Source organism: Drosophila ananassae, chromosome 3R (assembly GCF_017639315.1).
Source record: "Drosophila ananassae strain 14024-0371.13 chromosome 3R, ASM1763931v2, whole genome shotgun sequence".
Taxonomy (NCBI): domain Eukaryota; kingdom Metazoa; phylum Arthropoda; class Insecta; order Diptera; family Drosophilidae; genus Drosophila; species Drosophila ananassae.
This window is the reverse complement of record NC_057930.1, coordinates 26937466-26958610: the sequence shown is the minus strand read 5'-3', so window position 1 is coordinate 26958610 and position 21145 is coordinate 26937466. Positions and strand designations below refer to the sequence as shown.

At 48.7% G+C, this 21145-nt stretch overlaps 2 protein-coding genes across 2 annotated transcripts; one reads left to right on the top strand and one right to left on the bottom strand.

The window, feature by feature from the left end:
- Positions 1–87: 87 nt before the first annotated feature.
- Positions 88–3141, bottom strand: LOC6497687. The gene is made up of 4 exons (XM_001961534.4): positions 2901–3141; positions 2163–2846; positions 1090–2098; positions 88–1026 (listed from the first exon to the last, which is right to left on the bottom strand). The coding sequence occupies exons 1-4, from the start codon at positions 2940–2942 to the stop codon at positions 506–508; spliced, it is 2256 nt and encodes a 751-aa protein (XP_001961570.1). The 5' UTR covers positions 2943–3141; the 3' UTR covers positions 88–505.
- Positions 3142–16164: 13023 nt separating this feature from the next.
- LOC6497852 (fork head domain transcription factor slp1) lies at positions 16165–17729 on the top strand. The gene has a single exon (XM_001961536.3). The coding sequence runs from the start codon at positions 16288–16290 to the stop codon at positions 17356–17358; it is 1071 nt and encodes a 356-aa protein (XP_001961572.2). The 5' UTR covers positions 16165–16287; the 3' UTR covers positions 17359–17729.
- The last annotated feature ends 3416 nt before the right edge of the window (positions 17730–21145 follow it).

Sequence of the window (21145 nt, the reverse complement as noted above, 5' to 3'; positions counted from 1 at the left end):
GTGGGGGTATCCTTCCAGCACCTGCTATACTAACCACCCATCCAGCCACATCCCGAATTCCTACTCAGAACCCATCCAACTCCGATCTGCCTTACAAATTCGTATCCTTTTATTCTGCATGCCCTACTAAGCTATGATTCGATTACACCGGCCAACAGCAAAGAATCTCCACGCATAATTTGATCCTCTCCATATCCTGAAATGAAATAGGAGTTTTTAATCTCATATTTTCAGAAATTCATGGCTATCTAAAACTGTTTCTATGTTCAAAACGTAGTAAAGCTTTACAGAAATTGTAGATAGCCATGACTTTTTAAAAACTCCTATTCAATTGAAGAAAGTCTTGCTTAACTAACTATAATAAATTCAATAAAATTAGGGAGGACCCTACAGGATATGGAGCAGTTAAACTTTTTCGTGGAGGAAAAAAAAAGTTGGAAACTGTCGGCCTGTGTTATTTACAAAACTTTCTAATCCTACCCCGAGAAACCTAGGCCCGGCTGGGCTATAACCGCAGAACGCCCTGCTCAGGCTCGCACATGGCGTCAGACTTGTGGTTGAGGGTGGCGGAAGTGGGCTCCACTCCTTCCAACTCCTCCGCCGGCTTCGCCGCCGTATTGCCGGCGGACTTTTTCTTCTTGGCTTTGGCCGCTGTGGGAGACTGATTGCTGGCCCTGGCGGGATCGTGGATCCGGGAGTGTCGCTTCAGATCCCCCGACACTCGGAACTTCTTGCCGCAGACGGAGCACTCGTAGGGCCGCTCCCCAGTGTGCACTTTGACGTGGCTTATCAGGTAGGAGCTGGCCCGGAACGTCTTGTCGCAGTACTGGCAGGCGTAGTTGCGTTCGCTGGTGTGGATGCGCCGGTGGAGCACCAGCGAGTAGCGCCGGGAGAAGCTCTTGCCGCAGAACTCGCACATGTGCGCCTTGATGTCGCTGTGCCGCGAGATGATGTGGTACTTGAGATCGCCCCACTGCCGGAACCTGAAGTCGCACTTTTCGCACTTGAACGGCTTCACGCCGGAGTCTGTGAACAGGAAATGGGTTAGAATTTACTGCCAGGAGGATTCCCTGTAATCTTCAAGCTTACGCGTCCTTTCGTGGGCCTTTAAAGCACTCTGGGTGTAAAAGGACCTCTCGCAACTGTCGCACTTGTGGGATCTCTGCTGGTTGTGCGTGTACTGGTGGTACTTGAGGGCGTTGTACGAGTTGAAATCCCGCTGGCACTTGTCGCAGAAGTGCTTCCGCCTCGCCTTCCCTCCGGCATCTTCCGGCGGACTCGTGTCCAGAGTCTCCAGGTGATAGCTGCCGTCGCCCTTGTCTTCAGGATCCTCAGTTTCGTCCTCCTCGAAGGGTGACGGCCACTCATTGCCCGCCACATCCTCCTCCTCCTCCTGCTCCTCTTTGTCCAGCTTGTAGGCTTCGCTCAGACCCAGGGGGGATCTGCGCAACTGTTCGATGGTGGAATTGGGCGGAACAGCGGTCGAAGGCGGGGGAGGTGTTTGGCACACTGGAGGCGGCGGGCCGGCAACCATCTGGGATGTCTCGTTGGGCTCACTGGGCTTCGGCAGAGACTCCTCCAGCTTAGAGCCCCCTTGCGATTCGTTTTTTTCGGGGCTCAGGAAGTCCAGGGCCATGTGCTCCTCTGGATGGTGGGCAGAGTCCTTCAGCAGAGGCGCAGTCTGCTCTGCGGAAGACGGAAGGGGTTCTCCGGGCAGCAGGAGAGCCGGGAAGGTCATGTCGCTGAAGTTGTTGTTGAACCAGGGCGCCCTCATGCCACTGGAGGTCAGTTCGAGGTCCACCAGCTCGTCGCAGGTGTCTTCTATGGAAACCTTATCCACCACGTTGCGTATGCCTTCCAGCATGTCCTCCGTGTCGCTGAACTCCACGTCGTCCACCACGGGAACTGTGTTGGGGTTCGGGCCGGGATTGACGACCACGATGGGGCACTGTTCGCCACTGGTGGGCTGCCCATGCATGACCATGTTCACGCCGACACTGGCCACCTCGTCCACGTGGTGGGCGATGTTCTGAAAGTGCTCAAAGTTGAGTTGGACGTCCTGGAAGACCTGGTCCAGTTTGGCCTGCTCCTGTTGCAGCTGCGGGTAAGAAGGGGACTCCAATTAGCAATCAGTTCTTGTTGGAGAAAACCAAGACGCATACCTTGTCCTGGGCAGACAGTCCGCACATGTCCAGGGGCTCCTTCTGCTGCTGCGGCGGCTGTTGCTGTTGGTGCTGGTGCTGGTGCGGGAGTGGGTGTGGGTGGGTGTGCTGGACCACCAAGCGGTCCTCCAGGACGGCGCTGGGCTCGTAGTGTTGCTTGAGGTGGGCGAAGAAGTCCAGCTGGGTGTGCACGGCATAGCCACAGATCTCGCAACTGTAGAGCGCTGAAGGCGCCACATCCTGGACGTTCTTGTGCTGCTCCATGTCGGCCTCGATGGTCCCCTTGAGCTTCCTGGAGATCCGCTTCTTGTGGGGCAGCACCTTGCGGGCATTCGTTGTGGAGGCGTTGGGCGCATATAGCAGCTCCTCGTCCTCGTGCAGGCCAGCGGGCACATCGATGGGAACAGTGGGCTCGATGGCCAGAGCCGGGAAGGCCGGCTGGGCGACCTGCTGCGGCACCACCACGTCCGTTTCCGGCGAGGATTTGTTCACGAACTGGAAGATGCTGCTGTGAAAGTTCAGTTCGGGCGTCAGGGAGTCGCCGGTGCCGTTGGTGGGGTTGCCAGGATTCGTGCTCAGGTTCGTGGGTCCCTCGGACTTCGGAAACACTCCCGACTGGTCAATGAAGTCTATTATGAAGGGATGGGGGTCTCCGCCGCGGAGCAGTTCCGAGGCCAGCAGCGTCTGTGGGGGAAAAGGCTTTCAGAATCGAAATATATCCAGCAGATCCGAACTTACATGATCTATGAACTGCTGGGTGTCCACTTCCTTGCGCTCCATCTTGGCGTGGATTCTCGAGCACGCTCCTTAAATTCGTAGGTGAGCCTAGGGTCTGCTGTGGTATTAGGGATTGTACTTCGTTTTATTAAACATTTTCGTGCACTTTGGTGTGTAAACAAAAACTTTAACAATTTCTTCTTCCCAATTAAGCCCAGCATTTGGTGTGGCCGTATACGGCAATCAGCTGTTGGTGATTAGGACTTAACAGTTCGTAAACAGGCCGTGTAAACTGCTTACTGAACTGCTTGCTGGAAACAAGGCGCCAACATTTGAAATTTATGTTATCATGAAAGTAACAATTCTCCATTTATTATTTAGTATTTTACTCTTTTAAAGAGTTTCACATTTTCTTTAGTACAAGCAGTAAACAAGTATGTTTGTTATGATTTATCTCGGATCTATAGAAACGGACTCCGCTGAAGATCAAAGTGCATTCATCCACTCCCTCAAAACTCCCCCTCTCCCAGTTGTCAATCGCAGCGATTTGAGGTGTTTCTTGACGGATTCCTCCAGAGAGGTTCCAATTGTTATTGTTATGATTCATGGGAATCGAGTGCGTAATTGTCTGAACCGGTCTGATCTAAACAACGAGCCCGCGGTTGATATTTATTTTCATGTTCGGGCCACTGCCTCGGAGATCAAAGCTGCAGAGCCCCAATTAGATATCTGCGGACGGTCTAATAATTGTTTTTTAAACATTAATAGAAGTGCTAAACAGCCGTCGTTCGTCACATTTAATTCCGGAGAGGGTTCATAAAATTTTATGGAGTTTTGCGGTTTGTTCACGGCCTCCCTCGCCAGGGCCCCACTCTTGAGGCCCAAGTCGGGCCCATAAATATGTTGTTCCCCGGGCGGGGAACATATGGCTGGGGAACAACCACCGGCTGGGCCTCCCCAGCTTCCTCCGCTGCCCTCCCCTGGCCACCGCAGGCCTAAGCCCTCTGATCCGTTTACCATAAATATGTTGATATATCGCTGAGCAGGATTAGCTTCCTGTTCGCGGCCATATGGAGCTGGCAGGCGTGGCGGGGGCAGGGATTAGTTGCCACTCCAGATTGTGGAATATATGAAGTGTTAATTTGTAGGGGAATGTTTATGGCTCTGTTTGTTGAACTTTATGTTCCAGCCAATTGGTGCTCCAGAATTCCTACGATTATGAGACTCTGATCAGCGGCCATTTGTTGTTTAAATTTTTAACTAATTGTTGGAGGATGGGGAGCGGATTTAAACAAATAAACCATATTTAATTCCATAAAAAATGATTAACCACAAAAGATTACATTTTAAACCATATTAAACACAATCATTTTTAATACATATTTATATTTCTCTGTCATTGTTCAGGAAGGACTCATCTTCGAATGTTTCTCCAGTAACCAACTCAATGGAGCTAAAGTCCAAGTACTGATCGTTGAATTCGATGACGTCCAGAAGCAGGGCGCGCAGTCCAACCTTGAGTCCTGTTTTCAGGATATAAAATAGATCTGTAAGGCTATTAGATTCTAAATAAAAGACTGCTGGTTCTCTTTTCAATATCTTTAATCTTGAACCCAGATGGTTCTCGTATTATTTCTGGTCGTGATTCCGGGCCTTTCAATTGCAATTTCTGTGGGCAGCCGCATAAATATTATCTTTTCATTAGGGAGAATGCAAATTGTTTGCTTTTTGGCTCACGAATCAGACCCGCCCACCAGCTGGCCACCAGAGTCCTTGCAGTGCCAGCCAGGCACCTACCTGCCCGCTCCTACGCCTTTTCCCGCCGGCGTTTGTTTATTTTTCGAGCTACCAGCCGATTCCTGTTTGTTTTTGGTTTAAGGTTCTTCTATATTCTATAAAAATAAATAGAATTCTTCCATGTTTTTCAAATATTTTCAGCAAATATGCAAAGTCAATATTTTTCCAAGCCAAAAAATAAAATAATACCTGGGTGGGTAATGCGATTGCTTCGGTTTGTTCCGGAGAAGCCTCCAAGGAGGTGGGTCTTTGAAGTATTTCTAGTCCATAGTTTCGGAAAGGATATTAAGGATGAAGAATATGTATCTTTTTTTCAGGTCCTCAGCAACCTGCTGCCGCCAGCAACCCCAGCTCGTTACGGAAGTTTGTGCAACAAAAAGAGGCAGCAAAAAAGTCTGCGGCTGTCAACATTCTGCACGTTATTACTTGCCACACAATACATAATGCCATTATTATCATAAGCGTGCTTTTTTGTGGATACAACAAAAGCAGCAGCAAGTTTTCTGTAAAAAAGTAACAAAACAACACGGGCGTAAGGACACTTCCCTCCGCCCACTCGCTCCCCCTGGCCCGGAAAGAGGCAGGAAACATGCAAGTGCCCGAGTGCCTTCTTTTGTTCTTCGTCACGTACTGCGGTGCCGCCTCCCCTGGCTGCCTTCCCCCGAAGTGTAACTGCGGCAACACCACCTTGCACCATGCGGAACTGGGAAAAGGACCCGTCCCCGGACCAGCGCCGGGAGCAGGAGCCACCAGGGAGCAGGAGCCACCTACCTACCGCAGCCTCGAGTTTCGAGTTCGAGTTTTTCGCTGTTGCGACGAGAGGAAGCGGAAACAGGGCCGTTCAAGGAGCCCCATCGAGGACCGTTCGATCCTTCGAGTGCTTCGATACCCTCGCGAATGGGGGGACTAAAAAATAATACTACATACTTTTTGTTTCAATAGCTTGGATTTGGAAGGTTAATTGGTATTAGGAGGTATGAGATTCTGGCAGTGATTAGGACTCTAAGGGAGTCCGTTTAGTCGAGTCCTTAAACCCCAAAAACACATTACTTTTTTCCTTCTCGGCAGTGTCGCCTTGCGGGCTCGAATTATAAAACAGGAGCTGCAGAAGGCAGGAAATGCAAAAACAAACAGAGGAAGGACTTCCGCCCAAGCCCCGCCCTTTTGGGCGCCCTACCCCAACACTCCAACTGGGGCGACCCCTGCCCACTCATATAGCCTGCCCCCAGCTTAGGGGTGTGGGGGTGCTGCTGCATAAATATTGTCAACAACATCCAGCAACAACATCCGTTTCTGGGGCGTCAGGGGGTGGCAGGACCTGCCCGGAGCCCCCGCCTCGCCACCCCCATCAGGCCCATTCTCTGCTCACGTTTCCGCCCGTCCTGGATGTTGTTGCCAGCAGTTTTGTGCTCATCTCAGCGAAAAATCTGTTGACGGAATTGTCACGTGCTGTGTGCCCGGGCACTGTTTTCCACTTGTCCCAGTCCGTGTCCTGCCAAAAGGATGTGTTCCGTGTAGTTTTTTCCACACTAGCATGGGGGATGTGTTGCCTCGTGCCACTTTTGGCCCGTGTCTGGTGCTCCCGTCTCCGGTCTCCTGTCTCTGAGCTCCTCGTTAAGTGGAAAGTGCAATGCGGCGGCGAACAAGTGGCGACTTGAGCGAGCTATCTGATTTACTTACCCCTATTAAAAGGACATTACGTGGGGAGGATAACGAGGGTAATAGGTGGAGGCCTTTCGAGGGAGGCTCATGCGCAAAGTAATTCAGGAATATTATCAAATAATTGACAAAAAAAGCATAGATTTCTTGCCAGGATTTTTGAAAACATCCTGATATCCCCACCGCCCTTCAACCGCCAAACTAATTACGCAATCTGTGTGCAATGCGAGCTCCCCTCCTTTGAAAGGACTCGATTGTTTGAACCGCGGGCTACCCGCTAGGCCTGCACACGCCCTGCTCTACCTTTTTGCGAGTCGCGAAATACCGACATTTGTGTGCCCCGGGACTGTCCGGGCGGACACACCCCGGCGGAGTAGCAGGAGCAGCAGGAGTAGTCGGGGGCATGGGTATATTTGTTCGATTCGCATCGATTCCCCGCCTCGCAGCGATTCTGGAATAGTTTTCACATGTTTTGTTCGAGCATTAATTCCGTTTAAATGACTTCCGCCGCAGATTCGAGCCATGGACGTAATCAAGTGGAAGTGAATTTGACCAACACAAGAGGTTGTGCACAATCCGTGTGTTTTGTTGTGTGTTTTCCGCGGTGCCCATTAGTTTGATTGTTTCGGAGGCCACTGAGCCGTGAAAAATATCCAAGAAATAAAGAGCTCCGATCGGGGGAACCAAAAGACCACAGTTTAGAGTTCCGAAGCCTAGATTGTTGATAACCGCAACGGAAAAGTTCGCCACGGGACGCTGGTATGGAGATCTTGAAGAAACTTTAAGTCATTGACCCATTCGGTCTTAAACTTAAGAGGTCCATACCCCTAAGGTGTGGTTACAAAGGTCCTTGTTTCCACTCAGAGCGGCCTTGAGGAGCCAACCGAAAAACCAAAAACACCCAACTCGAGATTAGCAGTTATGGTGTGTGACTGTGACCAAACATCGCGACAGGATCTCGGATCCCGAGGAACTCCAGCCTCCGTCGTCAAGGCCATCGTATGGCCACAATTTTGCGTTAGCCGTCAATGCCAAAAGTTTCGACCAGGAATTTATACGGTTAACCAGGAGAGGCCAAAATATCCCATTTACTCTGGCCACACATCGGTGCGCTCAAGGACGAATGCGAGGCCAAGGCCACGCAGGCCTCAGGATAGCAGCCCGTCTCGAGATAGGCAGCTGAGTTTTGCCTCCTTGCTGTCGTCGGGATGTCAGAGTCAGCGGGTGCGTGTCCCTTTGTTTGGCCTTCCAGTGCAACAGAGGCTAGGCTGCACTACTCGAGGCTCATCATCTCGCAGGCAGGCGCATCCTGCCGCGTGCGTCCCTCGCTGTGGCTCCCCTGGACTGGACTTTGATTCCTATGCCGATTCGGGCCGCCCCCTCCGGTGCACTGCTGGTGTAAATCGGCGACATTTAACACTAACCTTCCGCTGTCCGTTGCCCTGCGCTGCCCGGCGAGGACGTTGTCAGCAGGCGATGCCTGACAGAAGGACCTCAGGGCACTAGCTCTACGCCAAGTTGGTTTCCGGAATCAAAACAGCACCTGAGGCTTCCCGGGCGGGGTTTTCTCAGACAGATGACTTGGGCCAAGCAGCTAGAGAGGCTGGTGTTGCAATTCGGTGGCATGACCTACAGGATTTGATCCTGTATCCTGGTGTTATGGAATGATATTTTCAGTTGGAAGTGAAGGGACAATTGGGGATATACTACTAATATTATTATTTCCTTTTCAAGACGTTTACATTGTCATAAAGTGTTTAGTACCAGATCCTGAAATAACAATAAACCTCCGACCTCTCCCAGCTCACATCTCTCATCCTGCCCCAGCATATTTACACAGTGATAACCAAATATTTTCGATGGCAAGACATTTTCCAATTTGAAGCAATGAAAACATACAAGTCGCCGAGGGCCTTTGATGTTCCTCCACCGCCTCCTTCGATTTCCCCGATCCCTGCCGCCTGAAATTCGAGCGAGTCAGTCAGCGGCCTCAAGTGTTCGGGTCCCTCTTTGGGATGTTTCGATTTTTTTGTAATTAACCGACTTTCAAACACATAGACGACCCTGCCTACTTGCGATGTTGCCACGTCCACGCCTAAACACTCCACTTGCCGCATGTGTTCCGTCAGATCCCCACAGATCCCTTGGAGTATCGTATTTCCCGGCAGCCCAGACATTAGCTCTGGAGTTAGGAGGCGCCTCTGGCCGTCCCAGAGTCCCGATGTCGGCGAATTTTGACCGCCTGCCCCTGCTTGTGTGTTAATGAGAAAGTGTCACCGACTTGACAGAGCGGCGGAAGACCAAACGCATTTCCCATCTTGTCATTATGTCAGCGAGGTGTGATCTGACTCTGTTCTGGTTACGGTTTCGGGTTGTGGTTTCTGGCCACGTCTTGGGGAAGTACTTCCAGGGGATATGCTGACACACTTTTACCTTTCAGAGCCATGAGAGGAAGGCATCCAGAGGAAATAAGTCGGATGTGGAAGTACTACTTTTGTATTTAATAAATAAAATTTATTAATTGAAGCTCATTTAACTTTAAAGGATTAGAGATCAGTCATGGATTAGTAAATGATAGGGGGTATAAGTAATATTTTAGTTGATTTTTTAATTTGTATTAAACCTAGGTTTGTCTAGGATTATGTACATATTTGTTTATAGATTAAAAATATACATCCTTTAAAACAAAAATACAATATTATTAATTGGAAAAGAATAAATTGGATATTGGAATACTGAACAGTCTGGAGAGTGCCTTACATTTCTTAGCTTCCGGCTGGAATATTTAATATATAGAAACAGATAAGCAGTCCTTATAATCCTTATATCCTTATAAAGGACTTATCAGTCGTAATCTATATAGTCCTGGTAGTCTCTATCCCTATTAAGACTTTGAACCACCTGAACATCAAGCACATTCCAAATGCCATAAACCCATCATTTGGGAAACACCTTTTCTGGTCTTGGCTCGCCAGCTGATGGACGTCTTCTTTTGGGGATTACCTTTCCGATCAATGCCACATCCTGTTGCCGCATAAATCGAACATAAATTTGTGCTCCTTAGCAGTCCTTGTAGAAGTTAATTGCTGTGTTAACACGTCCTGGCCAGCACACAAAGGCGTCTCCGGCCGCTGCTCACTTTGAATAAGGCCAAGAAGAAATCGATTTTTAAGACTATTAAAGGCTCGGCCGGCAGCAATCGGCTTACCAGGATCCCCTCCCCTGCCAGAGTCCTGCTTTCGGAGTTTCGAGTTTAATTGTGTTGGCCTGCTAACGATGCCCGAGCATTTTGCACGCGCTGCGATCATTTGTGGTGATTGTGCGATTGTTTGAGTTTTCTCCTTTGATTGCGTGTGCTGCCGGGCATGGGGAAAGCAGGATCAAGGATCGCCGTCGCATAAATCAAGGACTCCCGCTGCGGAGCAACGTGCAGAGCTCTCCCCGTCATCGCCAGGACACATATTTTCCTCCAGGCGTGGCTCAGAGTCGGCCGAAAAGAATAAAAGTCAAAGCCGAAAGGACGAAATAATTGAGACATTTGTTGGCCGGCGACGGCTGTTTTTTTTTTGTCAGCCCGACTGTCTGTTTTCTGCCCGCAATGACAAAGTGATAAAATAGTGAAAAAAAACAATGGCTTCAAAGCCGGGCTCCGACCTCTTTATGTCTCCCAAGGAACTGAGTAGAATGCTCCTTGCGTTTTCAGGTGACATCTACTGGCAGCTCTATTTCCACCTTTCGGCACGTTGACAACAATGGGTGTCGGTGGCTTCGGCTTCGGCTTCGGCTTCTTTGGTCCTGCGGCTCCCGCTCCTCCTCCTGCTCCAGGACCTGTGGCCAGTCTGATCTTTGCCGCCCAGCCTCGATTATGTTGTCACATCATTGTTGTTTGGCTCAAATCACAAGATTAAAGGAAAATCACGGCGGCGATGATGGGGCGATATAGATCAAAGGACTAGAGCTATAGGACTTCCAGTCTCCTGCCACTTTGCGTGGATTATGCTGTCACATTTGGCACAATGGGGTTAATGGGTTTTCGGGGAACTTGTTTTTATGGAAAAGGATATAGGTGCTAATCGATGTGGGAATATCAGAGAGATAACTTCTTCCATTTGATTTTTGGCAAAGTTAGACTTGGAGGCTATACTTGAGAGCTATACTAGAAGGTAACTAAAGGGGATATACCTATTGTTTATGAATAATACATGTAAGTACAGTCATCTTCTGCTCTTGCCTCGAAAAGGGACTCTTTTTACTCCAAACCTTAGAGAAAATGGGAATCGAAAATGCTGACATGGTGCAGCTACTAACGAGCAATTATCGCCAGCTCTCAGGCGTTGAATCCTGATTTCACACGCCCGGAAGGGGACAGAAGACCAAGTAGAACGAGACAGGCATCTAGATCCAGCGGAGCCTGAGATATCCTGGACAAAGCGTCCTCATCACGCATTTGCTACGCTTTCGGGGGAGTCTCACTGCCGCTGCAAGGACCTGCCGATAGAGATACAATCGCACGCACACAGTCGCACATCGGATTGAGGATTTTGTTGGTGCACATTGTTGGGACACAATGGAGGAAAATATTTTCGTCCTGTTGTCAAATGATTGCATTTAATGTATCGAAATCTGCGTGACGAATCAATTTAGTCCTGGCTGGCAAGCTGCAATGGGAACCGTACATGGTGGATGTGGATGGCAACCAGTTGCCTTTGAATTCGATCGAGGATAGCTCCGTTTTATGGGCTTCCTGCCCCGCACATGGTGCCTGTTCCATTCCGAACCAATCCCAATCCCAACCGCACGGATAACTTAATCAATAAGTCGCAGTCGACTTATGGGCCGAAGGATGCGAAATATTCTCCTTTGTGTGGGTTTGTCGGTGGAACGGATCAATTAGCAGTCGGTGTAGTCGGTCCTGGGTCCTGGGCCATGGGTCCTGCGAGGTCCCTCAACGAGCCTTGCTTAAGTTGTCAAAGTAGGATGGTTATGGCCTCCATCTGTTTTTTAACTGGGTGGACTCCTCAAGTGGAACTTTCACGTACATATGGCTGGAAAGTAAAACAAATTCGAGTCGCCTCATAAGAGGCGTTGTTCCTCGAGAGCCAGGACCTTAATGGCTTGAAATATTAATTCTGACAACTCTATTTGTAAGGCCTTTGAAGAGAGCCGAAATAATTCCGTGTATTTGGGATGACTTTAGGGAAGACTCTCCTATCTTGTTATACATTTTTGTTTCTTTTAAAAATTAAAATATGAATAAGGTTTAATATAAATTTAAAATAAATAAGATACCTGCTAAGAAACTATATGATGTTATAAATAATATTGCTCCTCATTAATCGGGTTATAGTCCTACCTGTCTCCTAGACTACCTGCATCCTAGACTTAGAGCAACAAATGCGAAATCCGATCATAAAGGCAGTATAAAATTAAGTCCGGTTCTGTACCTAAGCCAAGGAGCAGGATTCATTCAAAATCTGGGATTGACACCAGACTTATCAATAACCGGGAGAATTAAGGCGAAATACCCAGAAGAAAAGGACCTGATTAGTGACACTTTTCAGCGATTCGGGATGCATAAAAAATAGTTGATTTTTTGGCCAGGCAACGAGATCGATCATGGCCATTGTTTCGGCCATAAAATCGAGCCGAGCCAGAGGCCCTTTGGGCCCGCATCCTGTCGAGAGCGAGAGGCCGAAGGACTCGCTGAGCGCGACAAATGGACTCTGTCTATGCAGATGTCCCGCTGATGTGTCCTGGCCATGTGACAATCGCCGAGTCCTGCCTGCACGTCCTGCCTTTTGAGCCCTGTTGACAGCCAGCAGGGACCTCAGAGACACATCGCACATTACGATCAATTATGAGACTCAATGCTCACCCACTGTGGAACGAAACCGGGCGAAAGTTCTGAAGCCCTGGCCAGGAGGGAGGGGTCCTGGAGGAGGGAAATCTTGTGGCGTTAATTGAAAATTACATGCACATTGTCTGTGGCCACGGTGTCTACTTGGAATTCGCCCAGCATTTTGAATAGTGTCCTATTCTATAGTCGAATCTCCTGTTTTCTCAGTTTTTGTCAGCTAATGAGGCAGGCGTAGCGCTGACTCGAAGCGTGAAGCTCGCCAAGGAAACGCCTAAGTGTGGTTTTGGCAATGAAACCATAATGTCAGCCAGCGTGGAGTCCTTCTAGGAGGCCACGGTGCGGTCCTGATCGGGTCCTGATCACCCAATCAGCGACCACATGCGCACGGTCTGTTGAACGCCAAATTTTCGCTCAAGGTATCTGTCCCAGGATCACAGGGTCACTGGGCGACGCAAATTCAATTCGTTTTGAAGTATAATGCCCGAAACTAAAAGGCCTTTGGGCTACATTTGTAAAAGTGTAGTTTGAAAAATCATTCGAGTGGGAGTATCACCAGTCCATATATGTCCTCCCCAAAAAATTAATAAAACATCATAAAATATTTTGGCCCTATGGTTTTTATGCAAAATGATAAAGGATCGATAGACAAATCAATCAAGGTATTCTGTTCTAGGATTGGCAAAGATATGGAGATCGCATATGAGTCCTCCCCACACATTCCCCCATTTTCAAAGCAGTCTCCCCAGAAAAATTAACAAAAAATCTAAAAAAATATTTTAAATTCAGGGTTTTGATGCAGATTGACGGGTAATCAATCCACAAATAGTTTAAGATATTCCTTTCAACGATCGGATGAAAATTAGCAGAGATATAGACATCGCAGTGGGCCATCTGGGTCCTCCCCATACATTCTCCCATTTTCAAGGGAGTCTCCCCAGAAAAATGAACAAAAAATTTGAAAGTATTTTTGTTTTAGGGTTTTGATGCAGATTGATTGGGAATCGATCTAGAAATAGTTTAAGGTATTCCATTCAAGGATCGGATCAAAATTGAAAAAGATATGGACATCGCAGTGGGCGATGTGAGTGTTCCCCATACATTCCCCCATTTTCGAAGGAGTTTTCCCAGAAAAATTGACAAAAAATATAAAACTATTTTCGGTTCAGGGTTTTGATGCAGATTGACGACGAATCGATCTACAAATCGTTTAAGGTATTCCGTTCAAGGATCGGATGAAAATTGGCAAAGATATACACATCGCTGGGGGCCATATAGGTCCTCCCCATACATTTCGAAGGATTCTCCCCAAGAAAATGAACAAAAAAATTTTCAAATACTTTGAATTCAGGGTTTTGATGCAGATTGACGGGGAATCGATCCACAAATCGTTTAAGATATTCCTTTCAACGATCGGATGAAAACTAGCAAGGATATGTACATCGCAATGGGCCATATGGGTCCTCCCCATTCATTTCCCCATTTTCAAAGGAGTCACCCCAGAAAAATCAACAAAAAATCTAAAAATATTTTTGCTCTGGGATTTTGATGTAGATTGATGGGGAATCGATCTAGAAATCGTTTAAGGTATTCCGTTCAAGGATCGGATCAAAATTGAAAAAGATTTGGACATCGCAGTAGGCCATATGAGTCCTCCCCATACATTCCCCCATTTTCAAAAGAGTCTCGGGGAGTCTAGGGGTTTTGATGCAGATTGTTGGAAAATCGATATAGAAATCGTTTAAGGTATTCCGCTAAATGATCGTATGAAAATTGACCCAGATATTGACATAGGTAGGTGTTTTATATAAACACCCCGTTCTTTACAAAGAGCATCAGCTTGCTTTGAAAAAATGGATTTCAAATTTAATTCGATTGTGTTAGAGTGTTGTTTCCTTTAATGTCCTTACAAACCCAAAACCGACTAGAAACCCAAAACGCAGCCATGATCGTCTAATTAGTGTCGGGAAAGATCCCACATATCCGCAATGTGTGTGTCCAGGACCTGTGGGCCCTGGGCCCTGGGCGGCTTAGGGACTGCAGAAATCAATTAGTTTTGTCGCGGCTGTCAAAATTATGCATTCACCAGGGAAAAGTCAGGGCTAAAGTTAAGCCACCGGGGCGGCGGGCCGCTTTCATCTCTCCTCTCCTCTTTGAGTTGCAAAAAATGCCCAAACATCCAACTCAATTAGTGGCCCGGAGAAGGGAAGCCGCAAGAAGAATCGAGGCGTTCAAATCTTCATTTATCCCCTGGCAGAAAAAAGAATAGTAACTGAACCTGCCGCCTCAACAATTGTTGAACGCCTACTTTTTGCCGCTGTCTCTGGCCCGGTCGTTCGGGCCATCCTTCTCTGGCACTTTCAACTTTTCCGCCTTCCCTGAGTGCATCATTATCATCGGCAATTGGACTACTGCGTCAAAGTGCGCTGCCTACTTTTTCTGCTCAGCCACCATTGTTTTGTTCACTTTTTTCTGGTATTTGGACAAAAAACAGTGTAGGAGAAAAGGGAGCTGGCAGCAAATTAATAGACAGTCATTTGGAACATGTGTTGTTGCTGCTTTGATTGTTTTGTCAAGTTGTCTAAGATATCAAACGAGGAGTGCCGCCGACAGGCAAGCGGCCCCACTCCGGCCGGGCCAACAGTCCATCTGTAATAACCCACAGCGCTGACGTCTTCATTGTCTCCACTTGACTTTCGCCCAATTTACGTAGATGGGATGCCAGTTCTTGGTTGTCAGTATGTTGGTTCAATTGTTCTAACAAAACATGCCATAAAACATAAAACATGTAGAAACAAAACCACTTGTACTTCCCTGTTATTGTAGTCCAGTCTCGGTCCGATTGCGGGCCAATCCAGATCCAAAATCAGTAGCCCTATAGTAGGCATCCTTTGATCTCAAAGGACATGTTGTCACTGCCCACATGAGGTGCATGTGTCGTCGGGACTAAAGTAGGACCTCTGAGCAAATCACCAAAACATAACTTAACTTTCGAAATACCAACTTCAAAGTTCCAAACTCTAGTCCCAGGATGTTTTGCAGCCCATTAATCTCGCGGGGATTGGCCGAGATCCACATTGATTTCGCCGAAGCCAGCCCAGAACTAATTCGAAAATCTGTCGCGAAACTAGAACAAATCCCGCCGCGGAAGGGTTAACCCCTTCGGATTACCTGAGCCTCGCCGATTGAGCTGAGCTCCATTGAGCTGTCGAAAATCGTGCCGTAAGCCCAGGCAGGGATCTACGGAAAGTAATCCTGCTGCCGGGACGAGGACGAGGCAGCAGTACCTTGAACTAGTTTGGGCGGGATTAGGAGCAGCTCGAGGGAAGGCCGATTCTGCGAATGGAAATGGTGTGATATGAAAATGTTCCAGAACAATGAAAGGCTTACTTCTTAGCGTCATATATACTATAGCATAATTTAATATTGATTTTAGTTAGTCCGAGATAGTTCCACCTCCCAAAAACCCTCTCTATCTCCCGATTAATCCTCAAAATTAATCAAGAAGAGGCCTAGTTACTGCTTAGCTCCTCGAGTCATTGCAAAGACATAAGCATCCTGATTAAATCGCAGTCCGGCGGAGCTCTGTTTGTGTTTTTATTGCCGCTTGTTAGTGCAATTAATAGTCAAAACAGCGAGCGGAAGAGAGCCGGGCGAGCAACCCCAAAGACCGACCCTGTTTGGATTGGGTGTAATGGATATTTTGACGCCGGAGCAGCAAAAGACTGCAAATAAACATCCACACGTTCCCAAACACACGGTCCGCTTCCATGCCTCCACGGCCATGGCCTGCCATGGGTCTGTGGAAGGCGAGTGGAACAAAATGGTCACAAAATGGAGGGCGGAGCCTGTTTCTCTCCCGGAGAGAAGGTTCAGCTACCTACCTCTCCTGCTCTGGCGCAGCCGACCGCCATCTACCTGTCTCGCTCGCCCCGGGAGAGCTCTTGTGTAGACTTCGGGCGAGCGGCCGGGGTGGACTATAAGTAGCCCGGGCCGGGGCTGTAGAGAGTCAGTTCAGCCCGAACATCTCAAGCTACAACATCGCAAGCGATCCCAGTCGTGTGTGCACCAACCTACCAAAGACTCATATCCAAGACAATGGTGAAAAGTGTGAAAATGGAATTCAAGAGCAACTTCTCCATCGACGCCATTCTGGCCAAGAAACCCAGCAACAACACCAACAGCAGCAGCAGCGCCACCGTCATCAAGACCGAGGCCCTGCAGCAGCACCACCACCTCCACCAGATGCCCCACCACCAGTACGTCCATCCGTACTCCAACTCGGACGGCGAGCTGTCCGCCTCCGAGGACTTCGACTCCCCCAGCCGCACCAGCACCCCGATGAGCAGCGCCGCCGAGAGCCTCTCCTCCCAGAACAACGACAAGCTCGACGTGGAGTTCGACGACGAGCTGGAGGACCAGCTGCTGGAGGATGAGCAGGACTGCGAGGAGGGCGAGGGCAACCCCAGCAAGAAGCAGAAGGTCAGCTCCGGCGCCGACAACAAGAAGCCGCCCTACAGCTACAACGCCCTCATCATGATGGCCATCCAGGACAGCCCCGAGCAGCGCCTGACCCTCAACGGCATCTACCAGTACCTGATCAACCGCTTCCCCTACTTCAAGGCCAACAAGCGCGGCTGGCAGAACTCCATCCGCCACAACCTGAGCCTCAACAAGTGCTTCACCAAGATCCCGCGCAGCTACGACGACCCCGGCAAGGGCAACTACTGGATCCTGGACCCCTCTGCCGAGGAGGTCTTCATCGGTGAGACCACCGGCAAGCTGAGGCGCAAGAACCCCGGTGCCAGCCGCACTCGCCTGGCCGCCTACCGCCAGGCCATCTTCTCGCCCATGATGGCCGGAGGCTCCCCGTACGGTGCTCCAGCCCCTGGCTACGGATATCCTGGGGTGCCCTTCGCCGGAGCCGCAGCCGCCGCCGCCGCTGCTGCCGCCGCCCTGTACCAGCGCATGAATCCTGCCGCCTACCAAGCCGCCGCTGCTGCCGCCGCCGGCTACCAGCAGATGCAGTACCAGGCCGCCCCGCCAGCCCATCCCCAGTCCGGCCCGGTCTCCGCCCCGCACCCCGCCCAGATGCAGGGCTACCCGCCGCACCTCAACGCCGAGCTGTTCCAGCGCATGCAGTTCTTTGGAAAGTTCCCCAGCAGCTAGACCCTCTGCTCCGGACAACAAAAAACCAAGCCCAGCGCTTTGGATCACCACTCACCCAGGGACGAAGCCGGGGATTGGGGAGGAGAACCAGGAGCTTCTCCTCTGGCACCTAATCCCCTCGGATCCCTTGACGTCTAAATGCTGCCATTTAGCAATTTTCTTTGGACACTTTCTCTAATGACGGCCCTGACGGCCCAGAATCGACCTGGAAAGTCGCAATCAGAATCGAGGAGGCACTCGGAACTCTGGCTCCAGAAGCGGGCCAGTTCTTGACGAAGAGAGCCCTTGTAGTTTGGCTGCAAATATTCTATTGTATTATTTTAAAAACAAAAACTAAAAAAATCAATAAACAAACTTCTATAAAACAAAAATCTTAAACTGTCTTCTTTATTAAATTTTAATTTTCAGGAACCATCGAGAGATTCAAATTATTTCTTGGTAAAGTCATCGAAATATTAGCGATAGACTCTGCTATCCGACTTTGGGAATAATTATACCCTGCTAATGGCAGTTCTGAAAGAAGTAATCCATTCTTCCTATTCCTAACTCTATTTGACAGTCGAGTTTTGGTTTTCTTTAAAACCTTTCTGCCTTTTGTTGCCTCCACCAGATGCTGTCCAGTCTCCCAGTCACATCCCGTAAATATTTGCCCAGCTTCCTCCGCCGATGGCTTTCATCCTGATGACTTAATTAGTTGTTTGCTAGCCGGGCGGCAAACATGAAACCGATTCCCGAAAAACGAGGCACAGAGAACGAGGTCCAAAATGAGCCATCACCCATTGACCGGGCTGCCGTTGTTGCAGCTCCGATTTGGTCGTTTTTGTTGGCTCTTTACATGCCCAGTGACAACTCCAGCTGTGCGAGATGGCCGGGCACCGCAGGTACGATCCGAACCCGATATGATATCCCAGGGACCGTAGCTGGGTCGCACTACCCCTCGCCCCCAGCCAGGCCATTGTCTGGATCTTCCCCGAGAGCACACTTCTCCCCGGAGCCCCGTCGCAGGCAATTTTTCTTAACTTTTGTTATACAATTTTTCAACTAATATGTGCGCTACACTGGGAAAAATAAACGACTATCTTTGGAGTGCATTCAATGGTAGTAGTTGTCTTAAATAAATGAAAAATCCTAAACCCTTAAGATCTGATTATTATTGGGTTTAAGAGTATTGTCCACTTATTAAGTCCTTCACATTTCTCTCAGTGCATCTGGGCTCTAACATCTTTAGTTTGAAAGATGAGAACCTTAAGAAAATTGTCGAAAAAATAGGAAAAAAGGCACCGCACCGACTGGGGCGTTGTTTCTGAAATTTCCCAAACGAGTTCTCGCTGGATATCTTCATTTTCCGAATTTCACTTGCCGCTGGGCGGCGGTCTCCTGGTCTTTGATCACTTGACATGTGTTTGTATGGACGCAGTGCGTCTGTGTGCCTCAATGTGGCAGCTTAAGTGCGCGTCGGAGTAAAGATGTGAGAAAAAGGGAGCATCATCAGCATCAACAAGTTTATCCCCCCACCCTATCTCCAGCTCTAGTCCAGGAAAATTCTAATAACAAGCCTCGCATCGACCATGTCGTAAATAGTCATAGCCGTCCTCTCGCCGAGGCCCTTTGTCTGCCCTTTTCACTTCTTCTCCCAAAGCGATTTGTAAACGGAATGATAATTAATATCATCGTTACTAGATTAATCTCCCCACTCCGGCCATGCTACGTCCAGGCCATCTCTTTTGACTGGGCCGATGGCCTGATCCGATCCGATCGGTAGCAATTATCATATTTTGTGCGCCCATTTTTCTCCGTTTCTAATAATTGTAAATTATTGTGTGTGTTGGTAAATCATGTTATTGAAACGATTAGCTGGCAGTTTTATAAGGTGTCAGCTTGGAAACGGGTTGTGCGATGAGTTGTGGGGTTGGGGGCTCCAGTGGATAGTGGATAGTGGCCCGGAAAGTGGTGCAATACTTTATGGAGTCTGCTTTTGGTGCAACCTGCGGCTGCAGTCGGGCATATCTCTATGACTATATTGGACCCCTGTTTTCTTGGATGGAGATAGAGACATAAATCCTAATCCTTTCTACAAAAATATGTGATATGTTTGATCTCTAAACCCATTCAAAGGTGCCTTGTTTATAAAATACCATTGCCCATTTCACCATTTTGAGTTCATATAGGATAAGATAGCAAGCTCCTGTATCTCCTGTATCCTGTATGTACATATTTGGGGCTTATGCTCGGCTTAGGCCAGTGCAAGAGTTAAATCGGTCTTCGACCCACACGCCCTAAGCCTTCGCCTCAAATATTTTGCATACTGCACCCGATCTGGATCTCAGCCAGCCAGCCAGCCAGCCAGAGTGGAAGGGGCACAGGCACAGGAGACTCTGCCGGACAATCCGCAGATCCGCAGATCAGGCGAATGAAACAATTAGGATGGTGGCATTGTTTTATTGGACTGGCCAGCTTAAGCTCGGTTTTGGTTTGTTATTGAAATAGATCGGATGAGCGCATTATATACTTAACACGTTGCAGTGCCCTGGATTCGGATTGAATTCAGAAATCCACTTACCTAAGCCCGGGACTAGGACTACTAGAGCTCCCTGAGCTCTAAGTCGCTAAATCAGTCCGGAGGTCTTCGGGATTTCTATAACTGTATCACTTTAGAATAGAATTGTTAAATCAGGAGGGCATTGTGCTGGGAATAGGAGCGGGAACAGGAATAGTAGAGTAGCACGCGCTCAAGCAAGAGGAATGCGGTCTTAACCAGTTCCCTTCTATTGGCTTAAGTACTCGACGTGCAATTTGCAAAGATAACAAGCAGCAGCTAGGCGATCCTCGGATCTGGCTACTTATCTTATTACCCGGGTTAAGTGCAGGGATTACGGGGTCGAAAGAGCAACCTTGTGGGTCTTCAATGCGCAGGATACGGGCTCTGAGCAGATGCCGAGACCTGATTACCCAGCGTGCGATGGCAGGACTCGTAGGATCCTCGAGATCTCCTCCTGCGCAGTGCGTGTGCCGGTTGTTACACTTTCTGTGCATTTAGACTGCTCCTGGGTGCTCCTTCTCCGCTCTAATGGTTCAAACCCATCGGCTTAGCCTCTGCCAGGGTCTATTTCATAAATATTTTAAAAATATAATCGGCTAGTTTCCTGCCGCCATTATTTGGGCAAAGGCTTAAGGAGAGCTGTATTTTTTTCTCCCCGTCCTTTGAGTCTTTGTAATCCCGAAAATGGATAGCCCTGGAATGCTGCTACTGGGCTACTGGACTACCAGATTCCTTCGAGAACGAGTAGGTAGGAGTGGCGGGGAGAAGCCTAGCCCAGTTAGTTGACATTAAGTAAGTCACTCTGGCTGCCAAGTTGCCGGGCACACACTTTATTGATTCATAATCCAGTTTGGGCACATCGGAGCTGGTTCACATGCTGAGAACCGAGAGCTGAGAGCTACGTGGAAGCCCCGCAAGTATCGGGTGTGTCACCTAGGAATAATGCGAATCAAACGCAGTGGCAGCCCCCACCCTCTTAGAATAGAACCCACAGTGACCACAAAATGTGTTTTTAATTGAAACTGATGTGGCCGGCCACTCTGATGGGTTCAGATGAGGGCAGCGCATTCAAATATTTATTAATAAAATAATTGTTAACCCATGGGCCGAGTGCGCGCGGCTAGGAGCAGTAATCAAATAATGGCAACCCAAACACAGGCCACACAAAATGGGAAAATATTTGAAAATATTTAAGCGACAAATGCGCAAAGTAACAATACACCACGTCCACACACATGTGGGCAGTGG

Coding starts and splice junctions, on each gene's coding strand:
- LOC6497687 (XM_001961534.4), bottom strand. CDS start 2,942: ATGGAGCGCAAGGAAGTGGACACCCAGCAGTTCATAGATCAT. Junction 2,099..2,162: donor GACTGTCTGCCCAGGACAAG/GTATGCGTCTTG, acceptor TCTTACCCGCAG/CTGCAACAGGAGCAGGCCAA. Junction 1,027..1,089: donor AAAGGCCCACGAAAGGACGC/GTAAGCTTGAAG, acceptor TCCTGTTCACAG/ACTCCGGCGTGAAGCCGTTC.
- LOC6497852 (XM_001961536.3), top strand. CDS start 16,288: ATGGTGAAAAGTGTGAAAATGGAATTCAAGAGCAACTTCTCCATCGAC.